Raw genomic sequence first — 25634 nt, forward strand, 5'->3', positions numbered from 1 at the left:
GACAGCAGTGCAATGGATTTGGAGAACAGATATGGCAATCAAACTGTGATGTTTCTAGTGTTATCAAACACCTTTGACTTCTTTTGATGTTCATTCTGATGTTTCACCTGAAGAATAGCCTCTAAATCCATTATACATATTTTGCTTCAGCCAGAATCCTGTGGCAACTTAAGGGTGTGCAGATACAACCTCTTCCCCTGTAAATTTAGAAGCAGTTGTGTGCTTGGCGTTGGGCTCAGGAAATCTAAGCAACAAAAAAAAGTGCACTTTTGAAAGGTTCAGACCACTATCTTCATTAAACACCAAGCCCAATTGTATTCAAATGTCGATGAAAACCTGCTCCTTGATCTCAGGAGCGATCATGCAAAATTTTGTTACAGTATCTTAGGAGATGTCCAAATGCCTGCCGAACAATGAATTTCCCAAAATATATAGATTTTTGCTTCCCTCCACATTCTTACCTCTCCCCCAGTTGGTGAAGAACCTCTAAACATGCTTCAAATTTCACAAGAGAAAGAATGCAGTGGCAACTAATTTCAGCCAATAGGATTGTAGTAGGAGGTAATGTTGAGTACCCCCCCCCCATTGTTAGTAATATTCAAGAATATTGGCTATTTGCCTAACATAATATCTAGGAACCATGCTGTGGGACAAATTGCAATGGAATATTAATTTCAATAGTTCCTGTTTATGCTGCATAGAAGCTTACAATCACATAATTGGCTAATTAGCTGAAATCAATATGTGAAATCATCCCATCAACAAATGCTATACTTCTTAGTTCTTCTTCCCTTCTTAGATTCCCAGGTCACAATGCCCAAATGACAACAGAAGCTTCGGCTGCCAGAATTTCCCTTGTGCACAATTCAATCCTGCCCCTCTCTCTTCATTTTTTGACAACGGCAATGATCCAATTAAAATTTTGCTGGATCCAGATTGCATCATTTCCCATCGCTCTTCTCTTTTGGAAGAACTCCTGCCAAGTATCCAATGGTGCCCAGCAAGAAATGGGTTGAGGGTCTTAGCCACTCAGATGGTGATGATGCTCCATCACCAGATCAGGTACATTGGGAAGTGAAAAGGATTTCTCTCTCCTTACCTGCTTCTCCAATGCAATTCTTTAAGGGGTGGATTTTTACTCTTGATGTCAGGAGCTGGAGTCAGGTGTAGGTCAGCAAATAAAAAAAACAGAGCACCCGATGTCAGTGAAGTTTTTATTCCAAGAAACAAAACAGCTCAGTAGGTCTTGCCCCAATGAAGCTGTTGTGAGAACTAAAGGCCTTCCCACTGCTCTCTCTTCCCCCAGTTCTTTCCCCAGCAACCTAAGGCTGCATCATCTTGTCTCTCATTGCTCCAACTAGTACGTTCCGGGCACAATTCAAAGTGTTGGTGCTGACCTTTAAAGCCCCAAATGGCCTCAGTCCAGTATATCTGAAGGAGCGTCCCCACCCCATCGTTCTACACAGACACGGAGGTCCAGCTCTGAGGACCTTCTGGTGGTTCCCTCACTGCGAGAAGCCAAGTTACAGGGAACCAGGCAGAGGGCCGCCTTGGTAGTGGCACCTACCCTGTGGAACACCCTCCCACCAGATGTCAAAGAGAACAACTACTACCTGACTTTTAGAAGACATCTGAAGGCAGCCCTGTTTAGGGAAGCTTTTAATGTTTGATGCATTACTGTATTTTAATATTTTGTTGGAAGCCGCCCAGAGTGGCTGGGGAAGCCCAGCCAGATGGGTGGGGTATAAATAATAAATTATTATTATTATTATTATTATTATTATTATTACTTCTCTGCATGATCTGAAAGACAAGGAGGGAAGGGAGCTGGTCACAGCAGGAGGGGGAGACTCCCTGGATTCCTCCATAATCTGCCTCATCGCATCTCTTGGCCCCACTCCTCTCCCATCTCAGAGTCTGGACTGTTCTCTGCCACACCCTCTTCTTGCTCACTAAATCCTACCTCTTCAACTTCCGACACCTCCTCCTCCTAGTCTGCTCCCTCTGCCCTCATCATCCCACCACCGATCCCCTGGATCTGAACCTTCTTCCCTTGGGAGTTACCTTGACCATCCAGTTGATGGGACATTGTAGCCCAGAACTTCTTGAGGAGGCCACCACACTAGCAATGTAAATGCAAAAAATATCTCTGTCCCCAAACTAGCTTTCCTTTGACACATTTTATTTCTAACGCTTGCCCTTCTGGTTCCGAAAAAATAGAGCCATCTTGAAGATGCAAATTGCTATTAAAACCAAGAAAAGAACTGCATGCCATTGCTGCGCACACTTGGCTACAAAATGTACCTGATGCTGTAGCCCTCTTTAGATACTGTGGTCCATGCAGTTACAAACTTGTGGTCAGGAAGAGCTGCCCCACCTCTCCTTGCTCCCATTTTGAAGTTGGGAACCTGCTGAAAGTACATGTGCTCCCTGCTAAATGACACAGGGAGCCTACATGTATACAGGAGGCTCTGCAGTTCAACGTGAGGACTGCAACAAGGACAGGCTGATGGGGATGTTATAGGGAGTGGGGGCAGGGAGCACAGTGGCACTCTCCCTCTAATGAAACGGACTGAACATCCAAAATAATCTAAACCCTCTAACAAGAAGAGGTGGGTTCTATTACCTGTGCCAATTACACAAAAACAATTATTTATACAATTTATTCTGGGGAATGCAATGCAGCAGACACAGAACCTCGCCTCTGCCCAACTAGATTCTATTTCAATAGCCATTCCTTTGCACAGATTCAAACCAGAAGATTAAGAAAACTTTCAGACGAAAGCAGAAATGCTGTCCAATTTCATGCTCCAAAGTCTGTGTCGCCCCTCCCTCCCCCCAGTCCGTACATGCAGAATCCTGTCCACAGCTAGCTTGGAAAGACAGACATTGCTTGCCCAGGACAAATAAGGGAAAAATCAACAAGTGGGGTTGAAACATTCAATTCCCTTTATTTTGCTCATTGAGGCTGCATGTACTGCATGTTTTGTTTTTGCTTTTAAAGGGGGGGATCGGGACATCACAGGAAATTGTCATACAGCGAGTTTAAAAACTACAACAGTACATATAGAGATCAAGCGGGTGCCCAGGGAGGGCTCGTCTAATAGCTCGCTCTCCTTTGTTCAGTATAGTTTTTACCACTTTCTCCCTACTGTACACATTTTACAGTAGTTGCATCAGATCAGTAGTTTCACATTATTGAAAATGTCTGTCACATAGGTACAAATTTAGAATCATCACATTACATGGCTAGTCTAGGTCATTTATAGATCAGATCTTATACTACAGTGATTGAAGTTCCATTACAGCCATCCTAAAAGGACACATAATCATTGCCTACTGGAAGCTCACATCTAAAGGGATATAAAAAGGTTTTATTTTATTTTTTCCCAAACTGACCCAGCTCATTACACACTAACAGCAAAAACCACTCCTTCTGCGTTATGATCTTTGCTGGCAGGACAGCAGTGGTTTGGAGCCATTTTGCACCAATTTTCTCCCCCAATTTTGGACTCCCTCTGTTTGGATTCTGATCATTTTTGTGTTATGGAGGAATTGCTTTGTTATATCGCTTAGAAAGGCTATTGTTTCTAAGTAGTGGTTCTCTTACCAGATATGGTACTTACCACAGCATGGGAACAGAGGCAAAACATCTTCATCTAAAGAACATACAGATCTATGCTACAATTTGGCAACGTAGGATATGTGCAAATATGAAACGCCTTTTTGAAGAAGCGCTTGATGGGCTACCCACAGAGATTGTCCAACAATATCTGTCCCGACCTGGAGTTGCTTGCAGTTATGCATGACTATTTGCGCCAGAAATGTGGATGTGAATGCGATGCAATGAGAATAGATGGTATCTGAATTGAGATAGGCATCTGATAGGCACCTTCATTCCCCTGTTCAACAAGAGATGTGTGTATGGCAGCATGCTTCCCATGCAGAGATTGGACCAGATTGCTCTCCAACCACACAATCACATTAATTCCATATGTGCTTTGATACCGGCAAAGGGAGAACCATCTTCAAGAGCAAGATATTTATCAGGCCAGAAATAAACAAAACCCTGAACCGTGACATAGCAGCTACCTGAAAACATAAGCACGCACACGTTTTTCTTTATGTCAGCAATCCAGGGCCAAATAGGATGTATTTAAAAATTGAACCACTAAAATTGAAAGGCAAAAAATCGGCAATGCGTCTCATCCTTGAACACATGATATACTAAATATTGATTTCTTAAAAAATAATTTATTGCTTTAATTTTTTTTTTCCTTTACAACAGAAGACACTCAAAATCCAGAAAGAAAAAAAGCTGTAAACGTTTAGTTTGGCATTCACACAATCAAAAGTTAAAATACCTGTATCTTCAACCTACAAAGCAATGGATGGCAAGGATTACGCAGATTGACAGGGTGCGAAACAGAACTTGCGAAAAAGTTCTCTTTTTATTGCTATCTACCTACTGAGGAATACAAAGACGGAAAAGAGCAGGCATAGAACAGGACACAGTGGAATCTACTGGAAAACAATATGCTGGTGATAAAAATGAGGATAGCTGTCAGACTCAGCTGCACTGATCATGGGACAAAATTGTTTCCCCTGCACTTTAGGGAAGGGGGGGGGGAATAAATAGGTAGGTATGTTGTATCTTCAGAAGCAATCACTGCCAAACAATGGTAAGTGCTCCACTGAGACCATCCCTGTTTCAAATGTATAACTACACATGTCTCCTTCAGCATGGGAACTGTGTAGGCAAGAGCCTTGCCCATGGATATTTCCTACCCCATGTGAGACTACCCCACACAGTGCATAGTTAAAACTATGAAACTGGTTACTGAAAGGTGTGGTGTTGGCTGTGAACCCAGACAGCTTGAAAAGGGGAGAAATTGAAGGAACTTAAGGCTATCAATTGCTATCAGTGATGGCTCCAGGATAGCATGCCAGTCACTGGAGGACAAGAGTAGAAGGCAGCTATTGCATTCACAACCTGCTTACAGAATTCCTTTTTAACGGACTCTGGCAAGCAGGTTCTAAGCTGAACTAGGTAAGACTTCTGTCCAATCCAGAAGCATCCTAGGTTCTTATTCAGTATCCTATCAGTGGCTACTGGCCATGGTAATTAAATGAAGCCTCCAGTTTCAGAGTGTAGGATGGGAGAATTTTATCCAGCTCTCTCCCCTCCATCAGTTGACTTTTAAATGTTTAAATCGAATCAAATGCTTTTGAACAGCCAAAAAGCTCAACCCCTTTCCTTTCAAAATATTCTGCCTCTGCCACTCTCCCATTCATTCCTCCAGGACAAATGAGATCCCCCACTTTTGCACTAGGGATAATGGGGGCTTGGAATCAAGTTTCACCATCCACAGCAGGAAATGATGCCGGGAACATTATTTGCAACCAAAGAGCCTGTTCTGTTTTGCCACCTGTGGCCCCTTCCCCCAAAGCAAGGCTGCCCCACCTCCCTTGGGGACAATCGAGGGACGAACCTGACCCAAATGGTTCAGTTCACATGTCTATCAGAGGTGCCAGGTCACATGAAGTGGAAGTGGCTCCCCCATGCTGTGTGCACAGGAGAAAGTAGACACAGTTGATTACAATTCAGAAACCACTTCCGCTTTCAAGTAACAACCAGTTGTTACCATATTTTTGGTGCTGAGGTGTTAATATCTCAGTACTGAAAAACATGGGATATGTTTCAATGTCCCCACCTGAATATGCATGTGAGCAGGAACTGGGTTGGTAGAGCATGGGGCTTTTAATTATCAGGGTCAAGGGTTCAAGCCCCACATTGGGCAAAAGATTCTTGCATTGGGGGGGTTGGACTAGATGACCCTCGGGGTCCAAAGACCCCTAGTTAATACTGCAGTGTATTCCACCTACTGCTATATATGCTCACTGGGTGGCTCAAGCAGGCAAATGGCTGCCCACCATCTCCACTGCCATCACACCATGGTGTGGGCATGTTCAAGGGCTCTGTGGTTGCAGCAGCCAGGTACACAAGATCTAGATAAAATTCAACTGAGCGCTGCTTTCCCTTTTGCCTGCCTCTATTACAGCGGTTCTCAACCTCTGGTTCCCCAGATGTTGTTGGACTACAGCTCCCATCACCCTTGGCTAGCAAGGCCAGAGCTCAGTGGTGATGGGAGTTGTAGTCCAACACCATCTGGGGTCCCACAGGTTGAGAACCGCTGCTCTATAATCAACTGCAGGTTGGCACAATGAGCCACTTGAGTCAATGGGAGGTTCTGTGCATGACTCTCAAATCCCCACTTGAGTCCATTCTCTTCACTCATTTTCTTAGGGCTGGACAGGCACACAAGGCCTTCCATTCCCCACGGTAGCCCCTTTGGTTGCCTATGGATCTCTAGACAGAAAACAGGGATCTACTGAACCATATTGGGATTCTCTGTGTGCACTGGTGTGTCTGCCCATGTGGCGTCTAAAGAGTTTGGTTTGGGCAGGTCTGTATACATTCTTAGAGCCATAAACTCTCTGGGGAGATTTTCGTTTATTCTGTAAACAAGCAGTGAATGCCCTGAAGAGCAAACTTAAAAGGAGTAACAACCTTGCGATGGGTGTTTGACTTGAAATCCAATAGGGTAATTGACAGGAATGACTTGAATGGACAAGACATCAGTCATATGACGGCTGCACAAGTTAGTCTATTTTAGCTGCTTGCATTGTGCCAGCCCATAAACTTGCAAATGGATTCTGCAATCCTGATACGATCTGAAGGCTCCCACAATGTCATGGGCACCTCTAAGGCCATATTAGTGCATAGTTAAAGAAAAAGAAGAAGGAAGAATCACTGCTTCTGAAGGAAGAAAAAGCTAGATTTCCCCCCCCCCCCCACCAAATGAAAATAATACATTTAGCAACCTGACAACCGGTGTGCATCCTACATAAAAATGTCCACTGGCCTTTTTATTATTTTAGTCACCTCATAATTTATAATAAATAGGTTAATCACAACCGATAAATATGCATCTTTAAGTAAACAAAGGAATGAAGAATTAGTGTTTATACAGAGGATGCGTACATTTCAAAATCATAGATAATCATTGAACTCTGCCAATGAACAGATTACTGGCTTCAAGAACAGTGTTCAGACACACAGGATTATTGTAAAAACCATAACTGTGCTCTGTACCACAGCAAATTTTCTTTATCAAATTAAAGTCACAACGATTAAAACAAAGTATCATTTTTAAAAAGATTTGTGACTTCTAGTTCCAAAACTATCATCGATACATAAAATAAAAACACTTCTTAATGATTTCCCATTTGAGAAGCTTCACATAAAATTATGGCATCTCCTAGAAAAAACTTTAAAATGAGAAAAATATCCCGCCCCGCCCCCATTAATAAATTTTGTTTATATAAAACAGCTAAAGAAAGAGGCACCCCCCAAAAATGTGGGAAAAAATATTGCAAAGGAGGTTAATGTCTTGTTGCCCAAGGTTAAGTTCTTGACAAAGGTATGATCCAGCCAAAGTTAAGTACTTTTGCAGTGCAATTAAGTATGGCTAGGACTGCAGTCTCAACCAAACTCAACTGAGAGATTTAAGTGTGTGCCCAACTCCTCCCATGAAATGAATAGGACTTAGAGATGCAGAGAGGCAAACTCCTGGTAGTTGCTTCTCTGCTAAGCCTTGCAACCTCCTTCTTGACTTTATGTCCTAAATAAGACATCCATCGGGAGGGCCCAGGGCTTTAATATCAAATGTAATACAAATATATGGAAATATATATCCAGATCCCTACACTGGCATACTGCGAAATACCGTGGGTAGACATTTTGTGGCATGGCAATGGACAGACACAATTACGCCAGTCTAGCTAATCGATAACTTTTGTTTTTAACTTTGGCTGAATTCTGGTCAATGTTATTAGATAAGCTACTCAAAGAGGGGATGGATGATGTGCGTATAGCATCAATATTTTTGCACTCAACACGCACCCACACACACTTTTCTTTTTCTTTTACAATCAAATATATATAAGCGTTAAGTTCAGCTTTCTAAATATGTTAGTGTACAATATTGTTCTGCCCCATATAATTACATTTGAATATTCTTGATTAAGAAAAATTTCAGCAGTTTTTCCCCTCTTCTTCTTAAAAGAACGCTGCATTTACAGTGCATAGCTGTAACAAAAAAAAGCATCGTCTTGTCATACGGTATGTACACAAAATAAAAATACTCCATTTAACATCTGTAAATACTTAACTACATTCATGAATGTAGTATATAATCTAACTGTACATCCACAACCCCCTCCAACCCTCCCCATAAGATTTGCCCTCAATGTTTTTGTAGCGTAACACCATGTTGGCTCATCGAAGGGAGAAAAACACCCAAGAAGCTGGCTGTTAATGAGGGTCTCGAAATTTCTCTATGTGAGATAAATGTTTTGGACGCTGACATGGATGACACAATTAAAAAGACAGAACTTTAAAACGCTATGGAAGTTTTGAATCCTTCCACCATTCTCTGCCCTTCCCTTGCCTTCGTGAGAGAAGCACAATGAAAGATGGTGGACCGTGTGGATCTGTAGATTTCTTCAGGATTGTCGTCATTTTAAAACAACATGGCGTGAGAAGCTTCTTGAATGAAACAAACAAACAAACAAAATCCCAAAACCTGCAGTGTGTCTCAGGTTGTCAGCAGCGGAAGTTTGAATTTGCTTCATTTTGAAAATGTTCTATGTACACAATTTTGCAGTTCGCATATATATTTTTTTTAAACGTATCTCTATGGAACTGCTGCCATGTCAAATGGTTCTCGCTTGGCACTCTACAAAGATCAAAACCCTCGCCCTCTTCACCCTGGAAATGCAAAGTTGAGACTCAGGGGTACACAATTGCTCACACCAGACCCATTTTGCCTCTTCATTCCTTAAGCAGCTGTCCATGTAAACTATGTTTTTGTATATGGAGAGTGTGTGGAGTTAGGGAGAAATTTGTAAGCGTGACTTCTTCATTGTTCGTTATTGAAGGACTTGACGTCCATGAGGTATTCGCCATCCCTCCATTTTCCTTGGCCATGATGCACGTTACCTCCGCAAGCTTCGCTGTGCCTCTTTGAGTAAGCTGTCAAAATCCATGGAGTCATACTTGCTCTTAGTAGAAGCAGGATCAAAATCATCTGAGTTTGAATCTAGAAGAAGAGATAGGGAGGTAGAGTCTTGACTATTGTGACTATGATTTTTTTTATATAGAGAGAGTCTCCTTGACGTGACAGTACGGGCTGGTTTGCATGCAACTTTGGGAATGCAAATTGTACTAGGATTCAACAAGACTAGAGTCCAATCTGCAATGGATAACAATACAGTGGTGCCTCGCAAGATGAAATTAATCTGTTCCGCGATTTTCTTCGTCTAGCGGTTTTTTCGTCTTGACAGCTTAGCGGATTAGCGCTATTAGCGGTCTAGCAGCTTTTAGCGATCAGCTGAGAAGCGGCTTATCAGCAGAACATCTGATAAGCGGCTTAGCGCTTAGGGAAAGGGCGGAAAAAAGCGGGGGGGGAAACGCGGGAACTCGCAAGATTTTTTCGTCTTGCGAAGCAACCCCATAGAGAAATTCGTTTAGCGAAGCGCCTCCAAAAACGGAAAACCCTTTCGTCTAGCGGGTTTTTCGTCTTGCGAGGCGTTCGTCTTGCGGGGCACCACTGTAACTAATTTGGCTACCTATTTGAGTAGTCGCCTAGCAACTATTACACATTCTTCATGCTATTTATCTGTTTGTTTTTCTTTTTTTTAAAAAAGATTTTATTAAATATTTTTCATAATACAATAAGACAAAATAAACTAATCTAAATAAAAACAGAAACAAACAGCAAAGTGGAAAAAATAGACGAAAAGAAAAAAAGAGGGAAAATAAAAAGGACTTCTGATTGTCAATTACATAAAATAAATTATTCAAAGTATTCACTCTAGAATGACATCCCACTAATCTACTTTTTTGCTAGGAAATATTTTCCCAGTCTTCCAAACCAAGTAATTCAGATTAAATCATTTTCTTTTTTTACACAAAAAATCCAAAAGGGATTGGTTACCAATAAATTTCAACAATACCTTTCCTCTAATCAAACATATCGACGTTATTGCCAACTACTTCCACAGCCATTCCTCCATATTAAGCACTGATATTTCCACCTCTGTCTATACTAAAGTCTCTCTGTGATGATATATTAAATGATATTCCATAATTATTTCTTATTATGCATTCATTAATTCGCATCCAGTTCCATATCTTCCGTTCCCATTTCCTGTTGTATTTCTCATAGTTTTCCATCTTGGATTTTTTTAAAAAATTACCCCCTTCCATTTGCATTCTTCATGCTACTACAGGTCCAGCCAACATTATTTTTAGTAACGTGGCTTCCTTCCAACCTTATCTTTACTGCTGTGTGGGGTATAGGAATTCGTTCAACTTCCCCCAAAATATAGTCTGGCCCCCCCACAAGGTCTGAGGGACAGTGGACCAGCCCCCCTGCTGAAAAGGTTTGCTGACCCCTGTAATAATGACACAGAGCCCAATGGAAGGAGACTCCGCTACCACTACAAGAAGTATTAGAAGGGGCTATTTTTATTTACACACGTAAAGGTAAAGGGACCCCTGACCATTAGGTCCAGTCGTGACAGACTCTGGGGTTGCGGTGCTTATCTTGCTTTATTGGCTGAGGGAGCCAGCGTACAGCTTCCAGGTCATGTGGCCAGCATGACAAAGCCGCTTCTGGTGAACCAGAGCAGCTCACGGAAACACCGTTTACCTTCCCGCTGGAGTGGTACCTATTTATCTACTTGCACTTTGGCGTGCTTTCAAACTGCTAGGTTGGCAGGAGCAGGGACAGAGCAACGGGAGCTCACCCCGTCACGGGGATTCGAACCGCCGACCTTATGATCAGCAAGCCCTAGGCTCTGTGGTTTAACCCACAGCGCCACCCACGTCTTACACACACACACACACAAACACACACACACTTCAGCAGCAGGGCTACTGGTACAGGACTCTTACCCCAGTGAGATGATATCTGGATATGTAAGCAAATGCTTACTACAAGCCCCTCAACAAAAACCCCTCTTAGCTTTAGTGCTGCATTTAATTCACAACATATTATGTTAATGGGTCACAGTTATTCCTTGCAGAATGTTACAAGCCATTTTGAACACAAATTGTGGGCTCATCAGACATACTGTTCTGGTAGTTCCATTAACTACAACCACCCTTTAGAAAACAGATTAGTTTAAAATACATAATAAATTAGCTATTTGTGTTCAGGGTTTCGCTATTCTACATTTGACTCATCCCCCCCCCTAAAGGAAAGGGACAGCAATCTTTAAAACAAAAACTCAGAAAGGCATTCTGAAGTTCTGATGAGGAAAAGGTTTGAGGGGATACACTGACAACATGGAAAGCTCTTCCAGAACTAACACCCAGTGATGGATAATGTTCAAGGAGGTCTCTTTAAGGCAGCTTATTCTATACCCTAGATGTTTTGAGATACTAAAAATGCCCCTGACTTCATCAATGTGGAAGATAAGTCAAGGCTTCAATCCGTCTTTACTGGTTTTATCAGCCAGTGTTTGAACAAATGATTTGCCACCTTTTATATTTTCATCACTGGGCCTCTATCTCTCCGGCAGTCAGCTGCCTTTCTGTGGGTTTACACTATCTATTTAGCCAGTGAAGTGAATTATAGCATATTCACTTTGAACAATGCATATCGCCTTTATCATTTAGACTCGGAGAAGACATCAATTGGCTAGGGGAAATATTGTTTTGTATTCACTTCCCGCATTACACAAAGAAGAGGGAGAGTGTACAAGATTTCAGACAGACAGAGGAATAGCAGCATGTTGAAATCTTAACGATCCCGGTCATTAATTTAATGTTTAAAAACCTCCACACAATTAGACTATTAAGGACGGCTACAAGTGTCATCACACTTGATCCTATTTTTGGTGAAAGAGAAACATTTCCTGTCCTCCTGCTTAACCTTTAATATTCAAATATATAGTTAAGAGAATTCATTATAATAAAAAGGGTCTTTGGATAAACACATCTGAGAAGCCATTTATCAGGAGATTGCTAGCTGCCTTATGTACAGGTGCTGCTGTGGTGATGTATGAAATGGCTAAGGTCCAGGATGCTAGGCAGGTAAAGGGTGAGGGACCCTGGACGGTTAAGTCCAGCCAAAGGCGACTGTGGGGTTGCGGCGCTCATCTCGTTTTCAGGCAGAGGGAGCCAGTGTTTGTCCACAGACAGCTTTCCGGGTCATGTGGCCATGACTAAACCGCTTCAGGTGCAATGGGACACTGTGACAGAAACCAGAGCGCACGGAATCACTGTTTACCTTCCTGCCACAGCAGTACCTATTTATCTACTTGCACTGATGTGCTTTTGAACTGCTAGGTTGGCAGGAGCAGGGACAGAGCAATGGGAGCTCACTCCATTGCAGGGATTTGAACCGCCAACCTTCCAATTGGCAAGCCCAAGAGGCTCAGTGGTTTAGACCACAGCGCCACCCAGGTCCCCAGGTCCAGGATGCTATAGGGACTCCCTTCTTCCAAATGATGCTGCCTGCTTCCTGAGATCAGAAGGAGAGGCCCTTCTCTGTATATCATCCATGGTGGAAGAATACCTGTTTCCCACCTTGTCCCATCTAGGGTGGGAAGGAGAGGAGGAGAAGTTTGGATTTGATATCCTGCTTTATCACTACCCGAAGGAGTCTCAAAGCGGCTAACATTCTCCTTTCCCTTCCTCCCCCACAACAAACACTCTGTGAGCTGAATGGGGCTGAGAGACTTCAGAGAAGTGTGACCAGCCCAAGGTCACCCAGCAGCTGCATGTGGAGGAGCAGGGAAGCGAACCCGGTTCACCAGATTACGAGTCCACCGCTCCTAAGCACTACACCACATCGGCGGGCCTTCTCAGCGACTGCACCCAGGTTAGGAAACACCTTGCCCTGTAAAAATGCGGTTGGCACACCCCCTTGCTATTTTCCACCAGTTGTTGAAAAATGTGTTTTGATTCTAACTGATGACCTCGTCTCGTTGGCTGCAATTTCAAATGCTGAAAGCCGCCGTGAGTGGTTTTTTTGTACAGGAAGCACTGGGCTATGAATGTTTTAATGTTTAAAAAATGGCTTTATTACAATTTGAAGGTGGTGAAAATATGAGAAGAGAGCATGAGGATTAGCACATGTGTTTCGTCCCTAGTGCAATGCTGCTGTCTGAAGCCCACTAACTGCCCAAGTGCAGTTCTGCAGCGGCTCAGAGAACGCAGGCACAACTGAAATCTATGGTGGCAGGGAAGCAACTTCACAACACTTTACCACAAGCAGAGCCAGGCTCCCTTTTGCTGTCACCACATGTGGAGAACGTCGAAATGGCAATCTTCCACACTAGCAAAAACAGACCTAAATTTGGTTCTGAAAGCACTTTTGAAACAACTGCAGCTACTTTCCAAACAAGGTCCTCTAAATTTAATTTTTATTGTTTGTTCCAGCTTGAAAAATCATAGGAAGACCCTCGAGTAAACTGAAATTGCAGACCCTACATTCAGCCCCCCCCCCAAGTAAATGCCATACCTAGGTCTGCATAGTTAGACTTGCAAAATTCCTTTTGTCCACAAAAATACAGTTCGAAGTCAGGTTCGTTGGCTCTGCGCAGTGTGTACCCATTTTCTAGAGCGGCAAAGGCATCACAAGTGTAGCGGTAAGTGATGAAACCATAGCTATCTCTGTAATTGAAAAGAAAACATGCTGTTGAGAATTACAATTAAAAAGTATTAATGCACGTCAACGTCACCATTTCCTAAGAAGCAAGAACTCTACGGGGGCTCACCTAGCGTAAATGCCAACACCACTGCATCCATTCATCAGCTCAATTGTCCTGTCAGCCAGCTAAATACTTTTTTCTGGGACATGAAATCTCAACTATAGCAAGATGAATAAACAAGGGGGGAAAGCGGGGGGGGGGGGGGAAGGTTTTTTAAAACTTTAGCTTGACTTCTGACACAGCAGTTTCTTGTTGCCATGAACTTACGGGCATCTTTCTTTCTTTTTTAAGTGTACAGGGGTACCGTGGGTTACAGACACCTCAGGTTACAAACACTTTGGGTTACAGACTCTGCTAACCCGGAAGTAGTACCTCGGGTTAAGAACTTTGCCTCAGGATAAGAACAGAAATCTTGCGGCAGCGGTGGCATGGCGGCAGCGGGAGGCCCCCATTAGCTAAAGTAGTACCTCAGGTTAAGAACAGACCTCCGGAACAAATTAAGTTCTTAGGAAGTGTGTACAGTGGTACTTCTGGTTAACAAGGAATAATCTTAAAAGCTAATCTCACCCATTATCCTGTAGATTTACGGTGCACTCCTCAATTTCACCAAAAACTTCAAACCGGTCTCTCAGTTCTGTTCGGGTTGTGTCAGGCCCAATTTTGCCCACATAAATTACACGTCGTTCTTCCTGTTGGAGAGGAGCACATGAAATAGCTTATTTGAAAATACATATAAAAATACATATATAAAACTGAGGTGATGTATAATTCTAATATTCTAGTTTAAGACCACCTAATTTGAAAGAGCAGGTCCGCCTTTAATCTATTTTGGGGTGGTTTGGCTGACTTGTTATTTGGCAATAGCATTAAACTCTCCGTTGTCTTTATTCTTTTTTGTAGAGACCAGGTCTTTGACTTTTAGCGATTTTGCATTTTTTTAAAGCGACTTTTATCTGTGCTGCAAGACACTAAAAGGCTGTGTATAAATTCTTCTTATATAAAAATTAAATTTAATATATAAATTTTAAAGTGCTAAATCCCTTTGTCTAGAAAAAAAATGGGCTGTAGAAACTGTAGCAGATTTGTACACTTCTAAAAAATGGAATGAACTGTAGGTTGAGTAAGTTTGGTCTGACTAACTCTCCATGAGCATGTTTTGTTGGCATCCTTCTGTCTCATGAGACAATGGAAGAGTGTGCCTTCAGGGGTGAAGTCAAAATGCTGGGGAGTTTTACAGCGCCTGCTGCAGCTGTAGAGACTGATAGACACAGCCATGTTTTACTGCAGGTGGAGCAGATGAAGGTGTTTGGTGCTGCTGCTGCAGATGCAGAATGGTGTATGTTCTCTCTGAATTCCTTCTAATGGCCATTCCTCCTCTGGTCACTGTTGTGGATTCACAACCTGATTGGCTCCAGACACTGTGTTTTTCTGCAAGGAATTCCCACACAATGTAGTTGATATTGCCAGCCAGTGGCGTCGCAACGGGGGGGGGGGGCGGGAGGGTTGCGCCCCAGGTGCCGTGTCTGCAGGGGTGACAAGAAGGCACCTTGCAGTAGCTCGCGGTGGCATGAGCAGCCATCGCGCTGCCGCTGCCGCATATGGAGAATCCTTCATTCGCGGCTTGAGCCGTGAGCAGCGGATCCCAGTGCCGCTGGCAAACCACTGTGTACAGCGCATGTGCGATGATGTCACTATGTACGGCGCATGCATCATACATAGCACGTGCGCCCTACATAGCGACAACCCGCCCCAGGTGTCCCGACGCCTTCGTTCGCCCCTGTTGCCAGCTTCATGTCACACTTGCAGACAATTTTGCAAAGCAGAGTTGGTCTGCCAACAGGCCTGGTTCCTGAAGCCAGCTCCCCACAGAGAATGTCTTTGGAGATCTTGCCACCTTCCATTCTGTAGACATGATGAAGCCAGCATAGATGTCATTGAGACTGCAAACATGATGGGATTGTGGGCTTGGGGAGTACACATCTTTGTTTGAGACTCCGCCGTGCCATGTGATGCCCAAAATCTTCCTGACGCAGTGTGAAGTAAAACAAACCTTGATACTGTGGAGTGGGGGTGGTATCAGGAAACCTATGTGCATGTGTTCACAACTCTATGCTTCTGGTCCCTTAGCTAATTTTGAACTCTGAACATCCCTAGCTACCAGGACCATTGGCCAAGGTTGATGGAGCTGTAGTCCAACAATATCTGGAGACCCAAGTTTGAGAAAGCCTGGTGCTGTGGCGGACGTGGGTGGTGCTGTGGGTTAAACCAAAGAGCCTAGGACTTGCCGATCAGAAGGTCGGCGGTTCAAATCCCTGCAACGGGGTGAGCTCCCGTTGCTCAGTCCCAGCTCCTGTCCACCTAGCAGTTCAAAAGCACATCAAAGTGCAAGTAGATAAATAGGTAGCACTCCAGCGGGAAGGTAAACGGCATTTCTGTGTGCTGCTCTGGTTCGCCAGAAGCGGCTTAGTCATGCTGGCCACATGACCAGCTGTACGCCGGCTCCCTCGGCCAATAAAGCGAGATGAGCGCTGCAATCCCAGAGTCGGCCACCACTGGACCTAATGGTCAGGGGTCCCTTTACCTAAGGTTCTAGATAGCACAAGGAGTCTCCACTTCCCAGTTCACGGAGCGCAACAGGGCTGGGATGAGTGCACTCAGTCCATGTGTAGAATTCATGGAGAGAGGCAACAATGGCGACATCATATTGAGGGGTAAGTCTCAGAAGAATTACCAACATATGGTATAACGTGTCACGAACATGTAAGCATGGTCTCTGTTTCCATTTCATACTCCTTGACTTTATTTTAGGTTATGTTTGCTCCTAATGGCCCTGTCTTGGAATAGGAGGATTCGGCTCATAAATCTGGGAACAGTAAAGATTTGCACATGTTCTGCAATATTCCTCCCCCCCCCCATCACACACAAATGTCTTAACAAAACAAAACTTAACTGCGCTGAACCACTTGATAAGAAACAATTTGTTTGACACTAGCTATTGAACCAAAATGACTGACCAGATGGAGCATAACGTAACAGCAGACTTTCTAATACACTTCATTTCAGATAATATATCTGGATTGGAAGCCGGGGGGGGGGGGGAGACCCATAATGTTTCATGCACCAACATTGAAAACGTAATAGAGCTATGTGATGGGAATAAATACTGCATATGCTCCACGAGATTTGTCACGAGTGTGATTATTTTTGGCTTCTATTTCCCCTTCTTCTCTTTATTTAGGCTGCGAGAGATAACCCTGCTAAAACTGAACCATTAAAAAAAAAAAAAAAACTTGGTGAAGTACAATTAAGGGAATAAGGAAAAACGACCAAGGCACAGAAATTCAAATTTGAAACTGAAATGTACCATATGTCCTCCAGTATGCAAGAGCGGGAAAAGATTCCACTAACTATTCCCTTAAACAGCATGCCATTGTGCCCACAGATTGGGAGGCATAGTTTGCGTTTCAACTCTGGTACAGGCTTTTCATAATTCCAAGAGGGTTACAGTGGCTTTCTTTAACGTTTCTCTGATATGGGGCCATAAATTTGCAAGGGTGAATAGAAGCAATACACGGCTAAGCAGCAAACAGTGTGGCCCCACTGCTTGTTCTTAGTAAACTAGTAATATACGCCAACTGACAATGGAGGTTCCATTTAACTCCTAGCTAATAGCCTAAACCACAGAGCCCAGGGCTTCCCGATCGGAAGGTTGGCTGTTCGAATCCCCGCGATGCGGTGAGCTCCCATTGCTCGGTCCCTGCTCCTGCCAACCTAGCAGTTCGAAAGCACATCAAAGTGCAAGTAGATAAATAGGTACCGCTCCGGCGGGAAGGTAAACGGTGTTTCCGTGCGCTGCTCTGGTTCGCCAGAAGCGACTTAGTCATGCTGGCCACATGACCCGGAAGCTGTATGCTGGCTCCCTCAGCCAATAAAGCAAGATGAGCACCGCAACCCCAGAGTCGTCTGTGATTGGACCTAATGGTCAGGGGTCCCTTTACTTTTACCTAATAGCCTTTGATAGCCCTACTGCTGACGAATATGTCTGAATCCCTTTTAAGGCCACCTAAGTCAGTGGCCATCATAACATATAGTGGCCATGAACATTCCTGCCTCCCATACCCAAGAAATCAAGATAATGTACATAGTTTCCAGGATGTTTCCTGTCCAGGCACTGTTCAGATGCAAAGTACAGTGGTACCTCAGGTTACAAACACTTCGGATTACAAACTCCGCTAATCCGGAAGTAGTACCTCGGGTTGAGAACTTTGCCCCAGGATGAGAATAGAAATTGTGCACCAGCGGCAGCAGTAGGCCCCATTAGTGAAAGCACGCCTCAGGTTAAGAAAGGTTTCGGGTTAAGAACGGACCTCCGGAACGAATCAAGTTCGCAACCCGAGGTACCACTGCATTTTAGCCTTAGCAAAGTTGCTGCACTTTGTCCCTTCAATATCCTGCTCTCTTTTGTACTTGTTCTAGAAATTTTTAAAAAATTGCAAATGCAAGGGAAGATCCTATTTTTCAGCAAAGAGGGATTTATAGAAACGTCTGAAGCTCTCTTTACAACTTCAAAAAAAGTTTTAAGGTCCTCTTGCTTTGATGCATCTGCCAATGTTTGATGGCCATGCATGTTTCCAAGAGATTATCCAGATCCCCTATCCCAGCATCCACACATGGCTGCTTTTAGCAAATGAAAAAAAGTTAGACGATGCATGCATGCACCTCTTTTATCTGGGCTCTTAAGAGTGCATACTCTGAAGAGCTGGTAACACTAACAGTAGGAACAGTATGGTCTCACTCTGCATTGGTCCACATCATCCTGCTCTGGTCATACCTCATGTTACGGATGCTTCAAGTTACGTCTTTTTGGGTTACAGACCACGGGAAACCTGGAAGTACCGGAATGGGTTACTTCTGGGTTTCACCGCTCGCGCATGCACAGAAGCGCTAAATCACGCTTTGCGCATGCGCAGAAGCGGCGCTTCAGGATGCGAACGCTGTGGGTTGCGGACGTGCCTCCATCACGGATTACAACCTGAGGTTACACTGTAATTGCCTTATACAAAATCATCTCAAGGCAATGTACAATAGACACACACACACAAATAGTTTAAAATGCAGATACATTGGCAACAAAACAAAAACCACACAAATTAGACACTTGTGGCAAAGACCTATTTATCTAAGCTGGGAAGGTGTGTGAACAAAAATGTCTTCAATTGTTTCCAGAAAGTGTAGCTCCAGATGTTTTGGGACTACAATTCCATCATCCCTGACCACTGGTCCTGTTAGCCAGGGATGATGGGAGTTGTAGTCCCAAAACATCTGAAGGGCCGAGTTTGCCTATGCCTGGTGTCGGTCGTAGGAGCCTGTCATATCTTGACAGCCATGCTGTTCCACAGAACAGGGGCTGCCACACTTAAAGCCCTGCTCTGAGTTACTGTGGAGTGGGGGAGGGGGGAATTGTGCAGGAGGGACCGATAATGTTTCCATGCTTGCATGCAGGGATATGAGGATGGGAAGTAACCAGGAAGAGAGGGATGTAGGCAAAACATTGGGGTTTGTCTTTATGCTTAAGAATCTACCCATTTCTGTTTCATTCGTTAGTGAATAAGCATAGCAATCTTGTTATTTCCCAAAACATTTTTGGCTGCCTAATGCTGCTTCGGTCAACCTTCAGCTGAAGTCAGTAGTGTGAGGCAGAGGAACACAGAATGCTGCCAGAAAGCACTGCCTATAGAGATTGACAGTAGTTGTCCAGGGCTTCAGGCAAATCTCTACCTGGAGATTCTAGGGACTGAACCTGGGACCTTCTCTACACAAAGCAGATTCTCTGCCCTTGAGCTACAGCCCTTCCTGCTCACCTGACCTCCCAAGAGCTGAGTCACTGATGCTTATCCAGAAGGAGAGGGGGAAGTGGCAGGAAGGTCAGCGCAGTGCAAAGGCATTGGTGTAGCCAGTCCATTGCTCCTGCTAGTGTGTTTGCACTGCGCTGAGCTCGCCACTTCACATCTCCACCTCTCCCTCAGCTGTCAGGAGGTCAGATGAGCAGTGCCACTATCCCAGCACACTGTCTGGATTTGGAAATGGTGCAAAGCTGGGTCTTGATGGTGGAGCTTACCAAAAAGAAATTCATTCTTTTATAGCATAATGTTAAATTGCCAAAAGAAAATGAAACAACAACGGCATATGCTCTCTGTCTGAATACCTTAGACCTTACTTTACAAATGACAGCTGAAATATTTTTCAAACACATTTTTGAAGGCGCATATGTGAAAGCTTTCACAATCTGCATGTTGCCACTATAGTCTATCTGCCAATGCTTAGGTGACTTGTATTATTTCTTAGAATCCTGCAGAGCTGGAAGGGACCCTAAGGATCATCTACTCCAATCTGCTACATGCGGAAATAGGGGGGTTTGTTCAACGGAGTTCATCTTGCTTTGGGTTCTGAGCAATTTTCAAAAATGTGCCTCAAGTCCCAAACGTAAAATATACTGTTAAGTTGCTACCACTGCCTTGTATTATTTGCTTTGTGTGGTGTCAAAGCCATGACATTACACAGGTTAGGCGAGTGGTGTTGGTGGAGAACAATCACTAGCAAATGCAGCTTGTCTTCTTCCTGCAGCCTGTAGGAAGGCTCTTTCAACACATTCATGTAGCACACCTAAAAATGTTTGTTCATCTAAAGAAGGGGACGCCAACCCTTCAGCTGCTGTTGGGTTCCGACTCCCATCAACCACAAGAGCCGTCAGGGTCAGGGATGCAATCCAACATCTCGAAGGGACCCCATTTGCTAGCCTTGCTCCAAAGAAGTGGCATAGCCCAACAATGTAGCTCAAATTTAGTCTTCTCAAAACTTCACACCAGAAATAAATGGACCCAGGCCTTGCTCAAGCCATTAGGAAAATCAGAGCTATTGTACTATTGCTTGAAAGAGGCATACAAAGTCAATGCAGGAATGTCAACATCTCGGTGGGGGAGCACATGGGACAAGAGGTCATACAAGGGCATGTTGCAACTCTTTACAGTGATATTTCTCTGGCCTCACGCAGCCAGCCAACTATTTGCAGCAATAACAAATCCCAACACACACCCCTAACAAGTCCTGTTTAAACCTAATGTATAGCTTTTGTGTCACCACTAAACCTCTGCATTTATCCAATGACTCACTGCCAGGGGCAAATTTACACAAAGACTGATACTGGTTGAAAAAGTTATTCTTTTTCTTGGGAATCTTTAGTTCTGTGAGGAAGAAAAAGGGTCTCTAACGAAGTTAAGAGTCACCCAGATTCTTCGGGGGGTGCAACGGCATTGAAATAAGTGAACAACTACCTTAACTTTGTAGCACACATATGCCCCAAGACAAACATCTTAGGACAAAGCACATTTTTGTCTGCATTACAGAAGTTGCTGCTTCTATGGCAGATTTATATATTTCTATACATCCCATATGCTACAAAAAATTAAGCTACTTTGCTGCTTACTATCCATGACAAAGCCCTTTTCTAATATGTCTTCTAGTGGCTACTGAATGTAGAAAGTGATGATTTACAGTAGCTTTAAAATATTACATTTTAAAGGCAAAGTGAGCATTGAAATGAAAGCACAACTGGAGCACAGGAGATCAGAATTACTGAGAAATGCATGTGAAGAGATTAGTGTGTGTGTTTTGTTTGTTCCATTTAAGGAGAAAAAAGACAGAGAAAAGGAGTATAAAACAAATCTCTTCCAAAATGAAAGTTATCTGCATAGTGCTTACAATTGCTTTCTGCCTCTGTCTCTCTCTTTGTTTGGCCCTTTCAGTTTCCCGTTTTTCATATTCTTTGCGGTATTCTTCCCTCTTCAGCCTTTCATGCTGATATTCCTCATAGCTGTCATATCTAGGAGACATAACTTAATCATTAAAATCAAGTGCCTGAATTTCCCAGAGGTACAATGAATAATAAAGATTGGGTGTGTTGTTCTTTTGACACATGCAAAAAGAAATATATGTTAAAAATGCGAGACGTATAAATATGGGATGCTACACTACCTGGGTCTATGGCTATATGGCGATCTGGATCGGGATCTTGAATACAAGGGAGAACTTCTATATGCCAGGGGTCTACAGTGACTGGACTCATGATAGTAGGATCTGTTAGAAGAAATAAAAAAGAACATTTGTCACTGATTGTAAAGGATGAGTTATCCCCAGCTTCCTACGGCTCACATCTATAGCTTCTTTCTATCTGCTGATAAGGTTTTGTCATAATATGTGCATTTCTTAGCCACCTAACAACAAAATATGCATTGCCTTGCTGCCTCAAGGATCCAACTCGTCTAAGATTCTGACTCAAGCAATGGCAAGCTATGTGGCTCCATTTTGACGTACAAGTCAGGCTCTGCGTATTGAGAGATCATGGGGACTCCACTTAGCTTATCAGAGCTCCTATCCTTTAAGAGACTTATCTTCCGCAAATTTCAACTGATCTAATAATCCAACAACCTCTAAGTTAGTTGGCCATCAGCACACGTTACGGGAATGAATTCCATAATTGTGTGGGAAAGTATTTCCTTTTGTCTGCCCAAGTGATTTATTTTCTCTCTGCAAATTCTGCACTGAGATAAGAATAGATGACTGAGTTAGCGACTGTCAACCTCGTTTCGTATGAACTGTAACTAGCTTAGCATCGGAGAGGTTGCTGATAAAAGGTTAGAACAGCAACTTCCTGCAAGCGGGCAGTCACCTCCCATCACGCCGCTTGTTACTGCTCAGAAACATTCTTCCAATACAGTACCTTGAGGAGAATCTACTGCACGGCGACCTTGATCTCGATCGGGAATATGGAGAACCGGAACAAGACCGGTGCTGAGGAAAGGACCTCGATCGAGAACGTATCCTTTGGAATCTTTGAGAAAGGAGGGATTTGGGTGGAGACACTGAATCTCTGCATGGAGAGTTAAGAGATGAGCAAGAAGCCGACAGGTCAAACAAGGAGTAGGCTTGCGTCCCATCCCACGACCAGCACAGTTTGTCACTTTCATCTTCGCTGTCATCGAAAAGACCTTCCATTGTGAGTCCTGAATTTATAAACATAGGTAGCTTGGAGAATTGTTCGTCACTATAATTGCCGTTGTCCCTCAGTGCACTGGTTTTAGTGGTCTCTTCCTCAAAAACAGCTTGGCTAGGGTGACCAAAATGCTTATTGAGTTCGGCCCGGATTTCCTGGTCTTGGAGCTGCTTCCGGCTGTTGCACTGCAAATCCTGCCCGTTCGCCTGTGAAGTCTCTCTCTTGTACTGGTCACATTGTTCGAAAGAAGAACAAATATGGCACCACCGCTCAGGCAAGCAGCCTTTCAATTGGACTTGTCTGGACTCCTCAAGCTCCTGGGATAGGTTGATGCGTATTTCTGTTTTCGAATTAACAGACTGACAGTAGTCATGGTCACCAAACAGCCGCAAACCAGGCCGCTTTGTCTTCCTCTCCTCATGACCGACAGACAGCACAGTTGTTTTACTAAGTTGCGCATACAGCTCTGACTGTTCCGGACCCTTCCGAACTAAGTTATGTCCTTGAGAGCTGGAAGACTCACTGCAGCGCGGTTTTTTGGAAGGTGGCATAACAGTCTTGCATGACGACTTTGGCTTTGGTGAAGTCCGAAAAGGGTTGTCTTGGTTGGCTTTGTGAGGAGGGGTTGTAGGCGGAGTTAAGCCTAAGAGGAAAGCAAAAACCAACCAAAGTTGGTTAGCATGTGGGTTCTACCCTAACTTTCCCCAAAACACCTTCATGAGGCCCCCTCCCGTCGCTTCCCTGAAGCATATCCTCTAAACCCATCTTTTCCACGAAACCTTTGCCACAACCCCTTATTCGCCTATTTTATGTGCATGCAGCTACACCGAACACACAGTCTTCTCTAGTTCACCCTGGCTTCCATCTTGCTCATCTCCCGCCATCGACTTCCCCAAGTTGAAATTTAGATAGTCAGAATCTCAGAGGAAAAGATTTATCATCTTGTTGCTACTGTGTAATGTGTTATGAACATTGAGGGTGCTATATACATAAAGAAATCATGTTCATTAAAATGAATGAATGAAGCAAGCAAGCAAAGACACACACACACACACACACACACACAACTAAAAACAAAACAATGCTTTTATTTACCCCTTGCAACATAAAAAGTGATGCTGATGATACTAAAAGTCCCTTCTGTTATTACCTTTAGTGGTGTGGAATAGCTGCAGCATGGATCCTGTTTGCACCACTTGGTAATGTCACGAAGTCCTAGATCACAAGGCAGAAGCGAATGTTGTGGTTCCTTTCCACACCAGCATTGTCCCCCAAAGTAACTGGAGAAACACTGGCATGAGAAGAACCAAATCATGGGCTCCTCCCACATGGCCTTGGTCTTCAATACTACCACAGTGATGTGGGAGGGGCATGCATTCCTATGGCTCCAAAGTTGCTAAAAGTAGTGCTTTAAAAAGGGCTTCCGAATGTATATCAGCACAGGCCAAACCAGAAGCTTCTTTAACTGCACATGGGGAAGGGATCCTTATCTCTTCCCAGCCTCAATCACAATGAAAATCATCCCAATACTGCAAAAGGCACTGCAAAAAAAACCCCTCCAAAAATCTACCATGGGTATCAATGGAAGCTTTTTTTCTTATTTGCTTAATAAATTCTTATTATTATTACCACATGGGGGAAATCAGTTTTCATTAAGATTGTGGCTGGGGGTGAAGGGGCAATCCTCTCTTCTCCATATGACACAGATGCACTGAGAATTGGGGCCCACACGCATAGCAATTATTTAAGAAAACAACAGCAGATGTGATTGGTAACCACATAGATAAAATAATGTCTAAGGAATGTTTATTCCTTCAAACATCAAAACTAGGATGCATCAAACACTATTGGAAGTGGGGGCGGATTTTGATTTTATTAATTTATTTTCTTATCACGTTTCTGGACTATTTGGGTGTCCTCTCAATAGATAGAGAGTTTGAACTAATTTCAGTGATATTCATTATACAAATTTGATACTGTAAATTGTAGATTTAGACTGTAAATTTAAAACACTGTCAGTCTTCTCCACCCAATCCAACTATTTCTAAAGCTAAAATAATCTAGATGACAGAAACGTGGAGTACTTCAGTAATAGACAACAGAAAGAGATGCAAGACCTAAAACTGGCCATACAATTTGTAGCAAAGATTCAGGTCTGCAGAGCTTAATAATTCAAGAAACCCTTGCTAATATACAAATAATAAAATATTGGAAACAAAACAACAAGGTTCTTCGAAAACAGAACAATAGTGAAACTGAAACGGCAACTAAATACCCAAATGCCAATGAATATTACAAAGGAGAGGCTGAAATTTACTTTGTGTCGAGCAAATAGAAGATTAAGTAAATAAAGAGGAGACAAATGTCAGATCAATAACTACCAGGTTCCCCCGCTCTCCCTGCACACTATGATGTGAATTTACTATGCCAGATCTCTTTGCAGAGATGAAAGATCACACACAGCCACGCTGAACCACCTAGAATGAAAGAAGGCAAAGCTTTCATCCCACTGCTGATAGTTTTGTGTAGCGGATGTCTGCAACTCTTTTTGAGTTTCTTTCAGGTTCTATAAAAGATTATGTTAATCGAATGATTTTTAAAAAACAAAATGTTGGGAACTACATCTTCCTAGCTGAGAGGCAAGTTAACTGAGAAGCTACGTTGGGTAATGAAACAAGTTGTTTTTCTTTCTTTTTTAAGGAGGTTCAGAAATTTGCATTGATGCAAATGTTCACTGAACACTGAACAATCCAGGGGTAATTTAAGTATTGTTATTCCTACCAACAGCACAGGATTG

At 43.3% G+C, this 25634-nt stretch overlaps 1 protein-coding gene across 9 annotated transcripts in view; it reads right to left on the reverse strand.

Annotated features, from left to right (window-relative positions):
* Positions 1-2931: 2931 nt before the first annotated feature.
* PPARGC1A (PPARG coactivator 1 alpha) overlaps positions 2932-25634 on the reverse strand; it is a 658152-nt gene continuing 635449 nt past the window's right edge. For 5 of the 9 annotated variants that reach the window (XM_083754902.1, XM_083754899.1, XM_083754900.1 and 2 more), the window contains 6 exons: positions 22565-23480; positions 21820-21921; positions 21547-21667; positions 14356-14477; positions 13599-13750; positions 2932-9164 (listed from right to left, as the gene is read on the reverse strand). In XM_083754902.1, the coding sequence (XP_083611028.1) occupies positions 9061-9164; positions 13599-13750; positions 14356-14477; positions 21547-21667; positions 21820-21921; positions 22565-23480 (1517 nt within the window). In that variant the 3' untranslated portion in view covers positions 2932-9060. The remainder of the gene's footprint in view (positions 9165-13598; positions 13751-14355; positions 14478-21546; positions 21668-21819; positions 21922-22564; positions 23481-25634) is intronic. The other 4 variants (XR_014567980.1, XR_014567981.1, XR_014567982.1 and 1 more) reach the window with 2 other exon arrangements.

This window comes from Podarcis gaigeae, assembly GCF_964106915.1.
Source record: "Podarcis gaigeae genome assembly, chromosome: 9".
NCBI classification, from domain to species: domain Eukaryota; kingdom Metazoa; phylum Chordata; class Lepidosauria; order Squamata; family Lacertidae; genus Podarcis; species Podarcis gaigeae.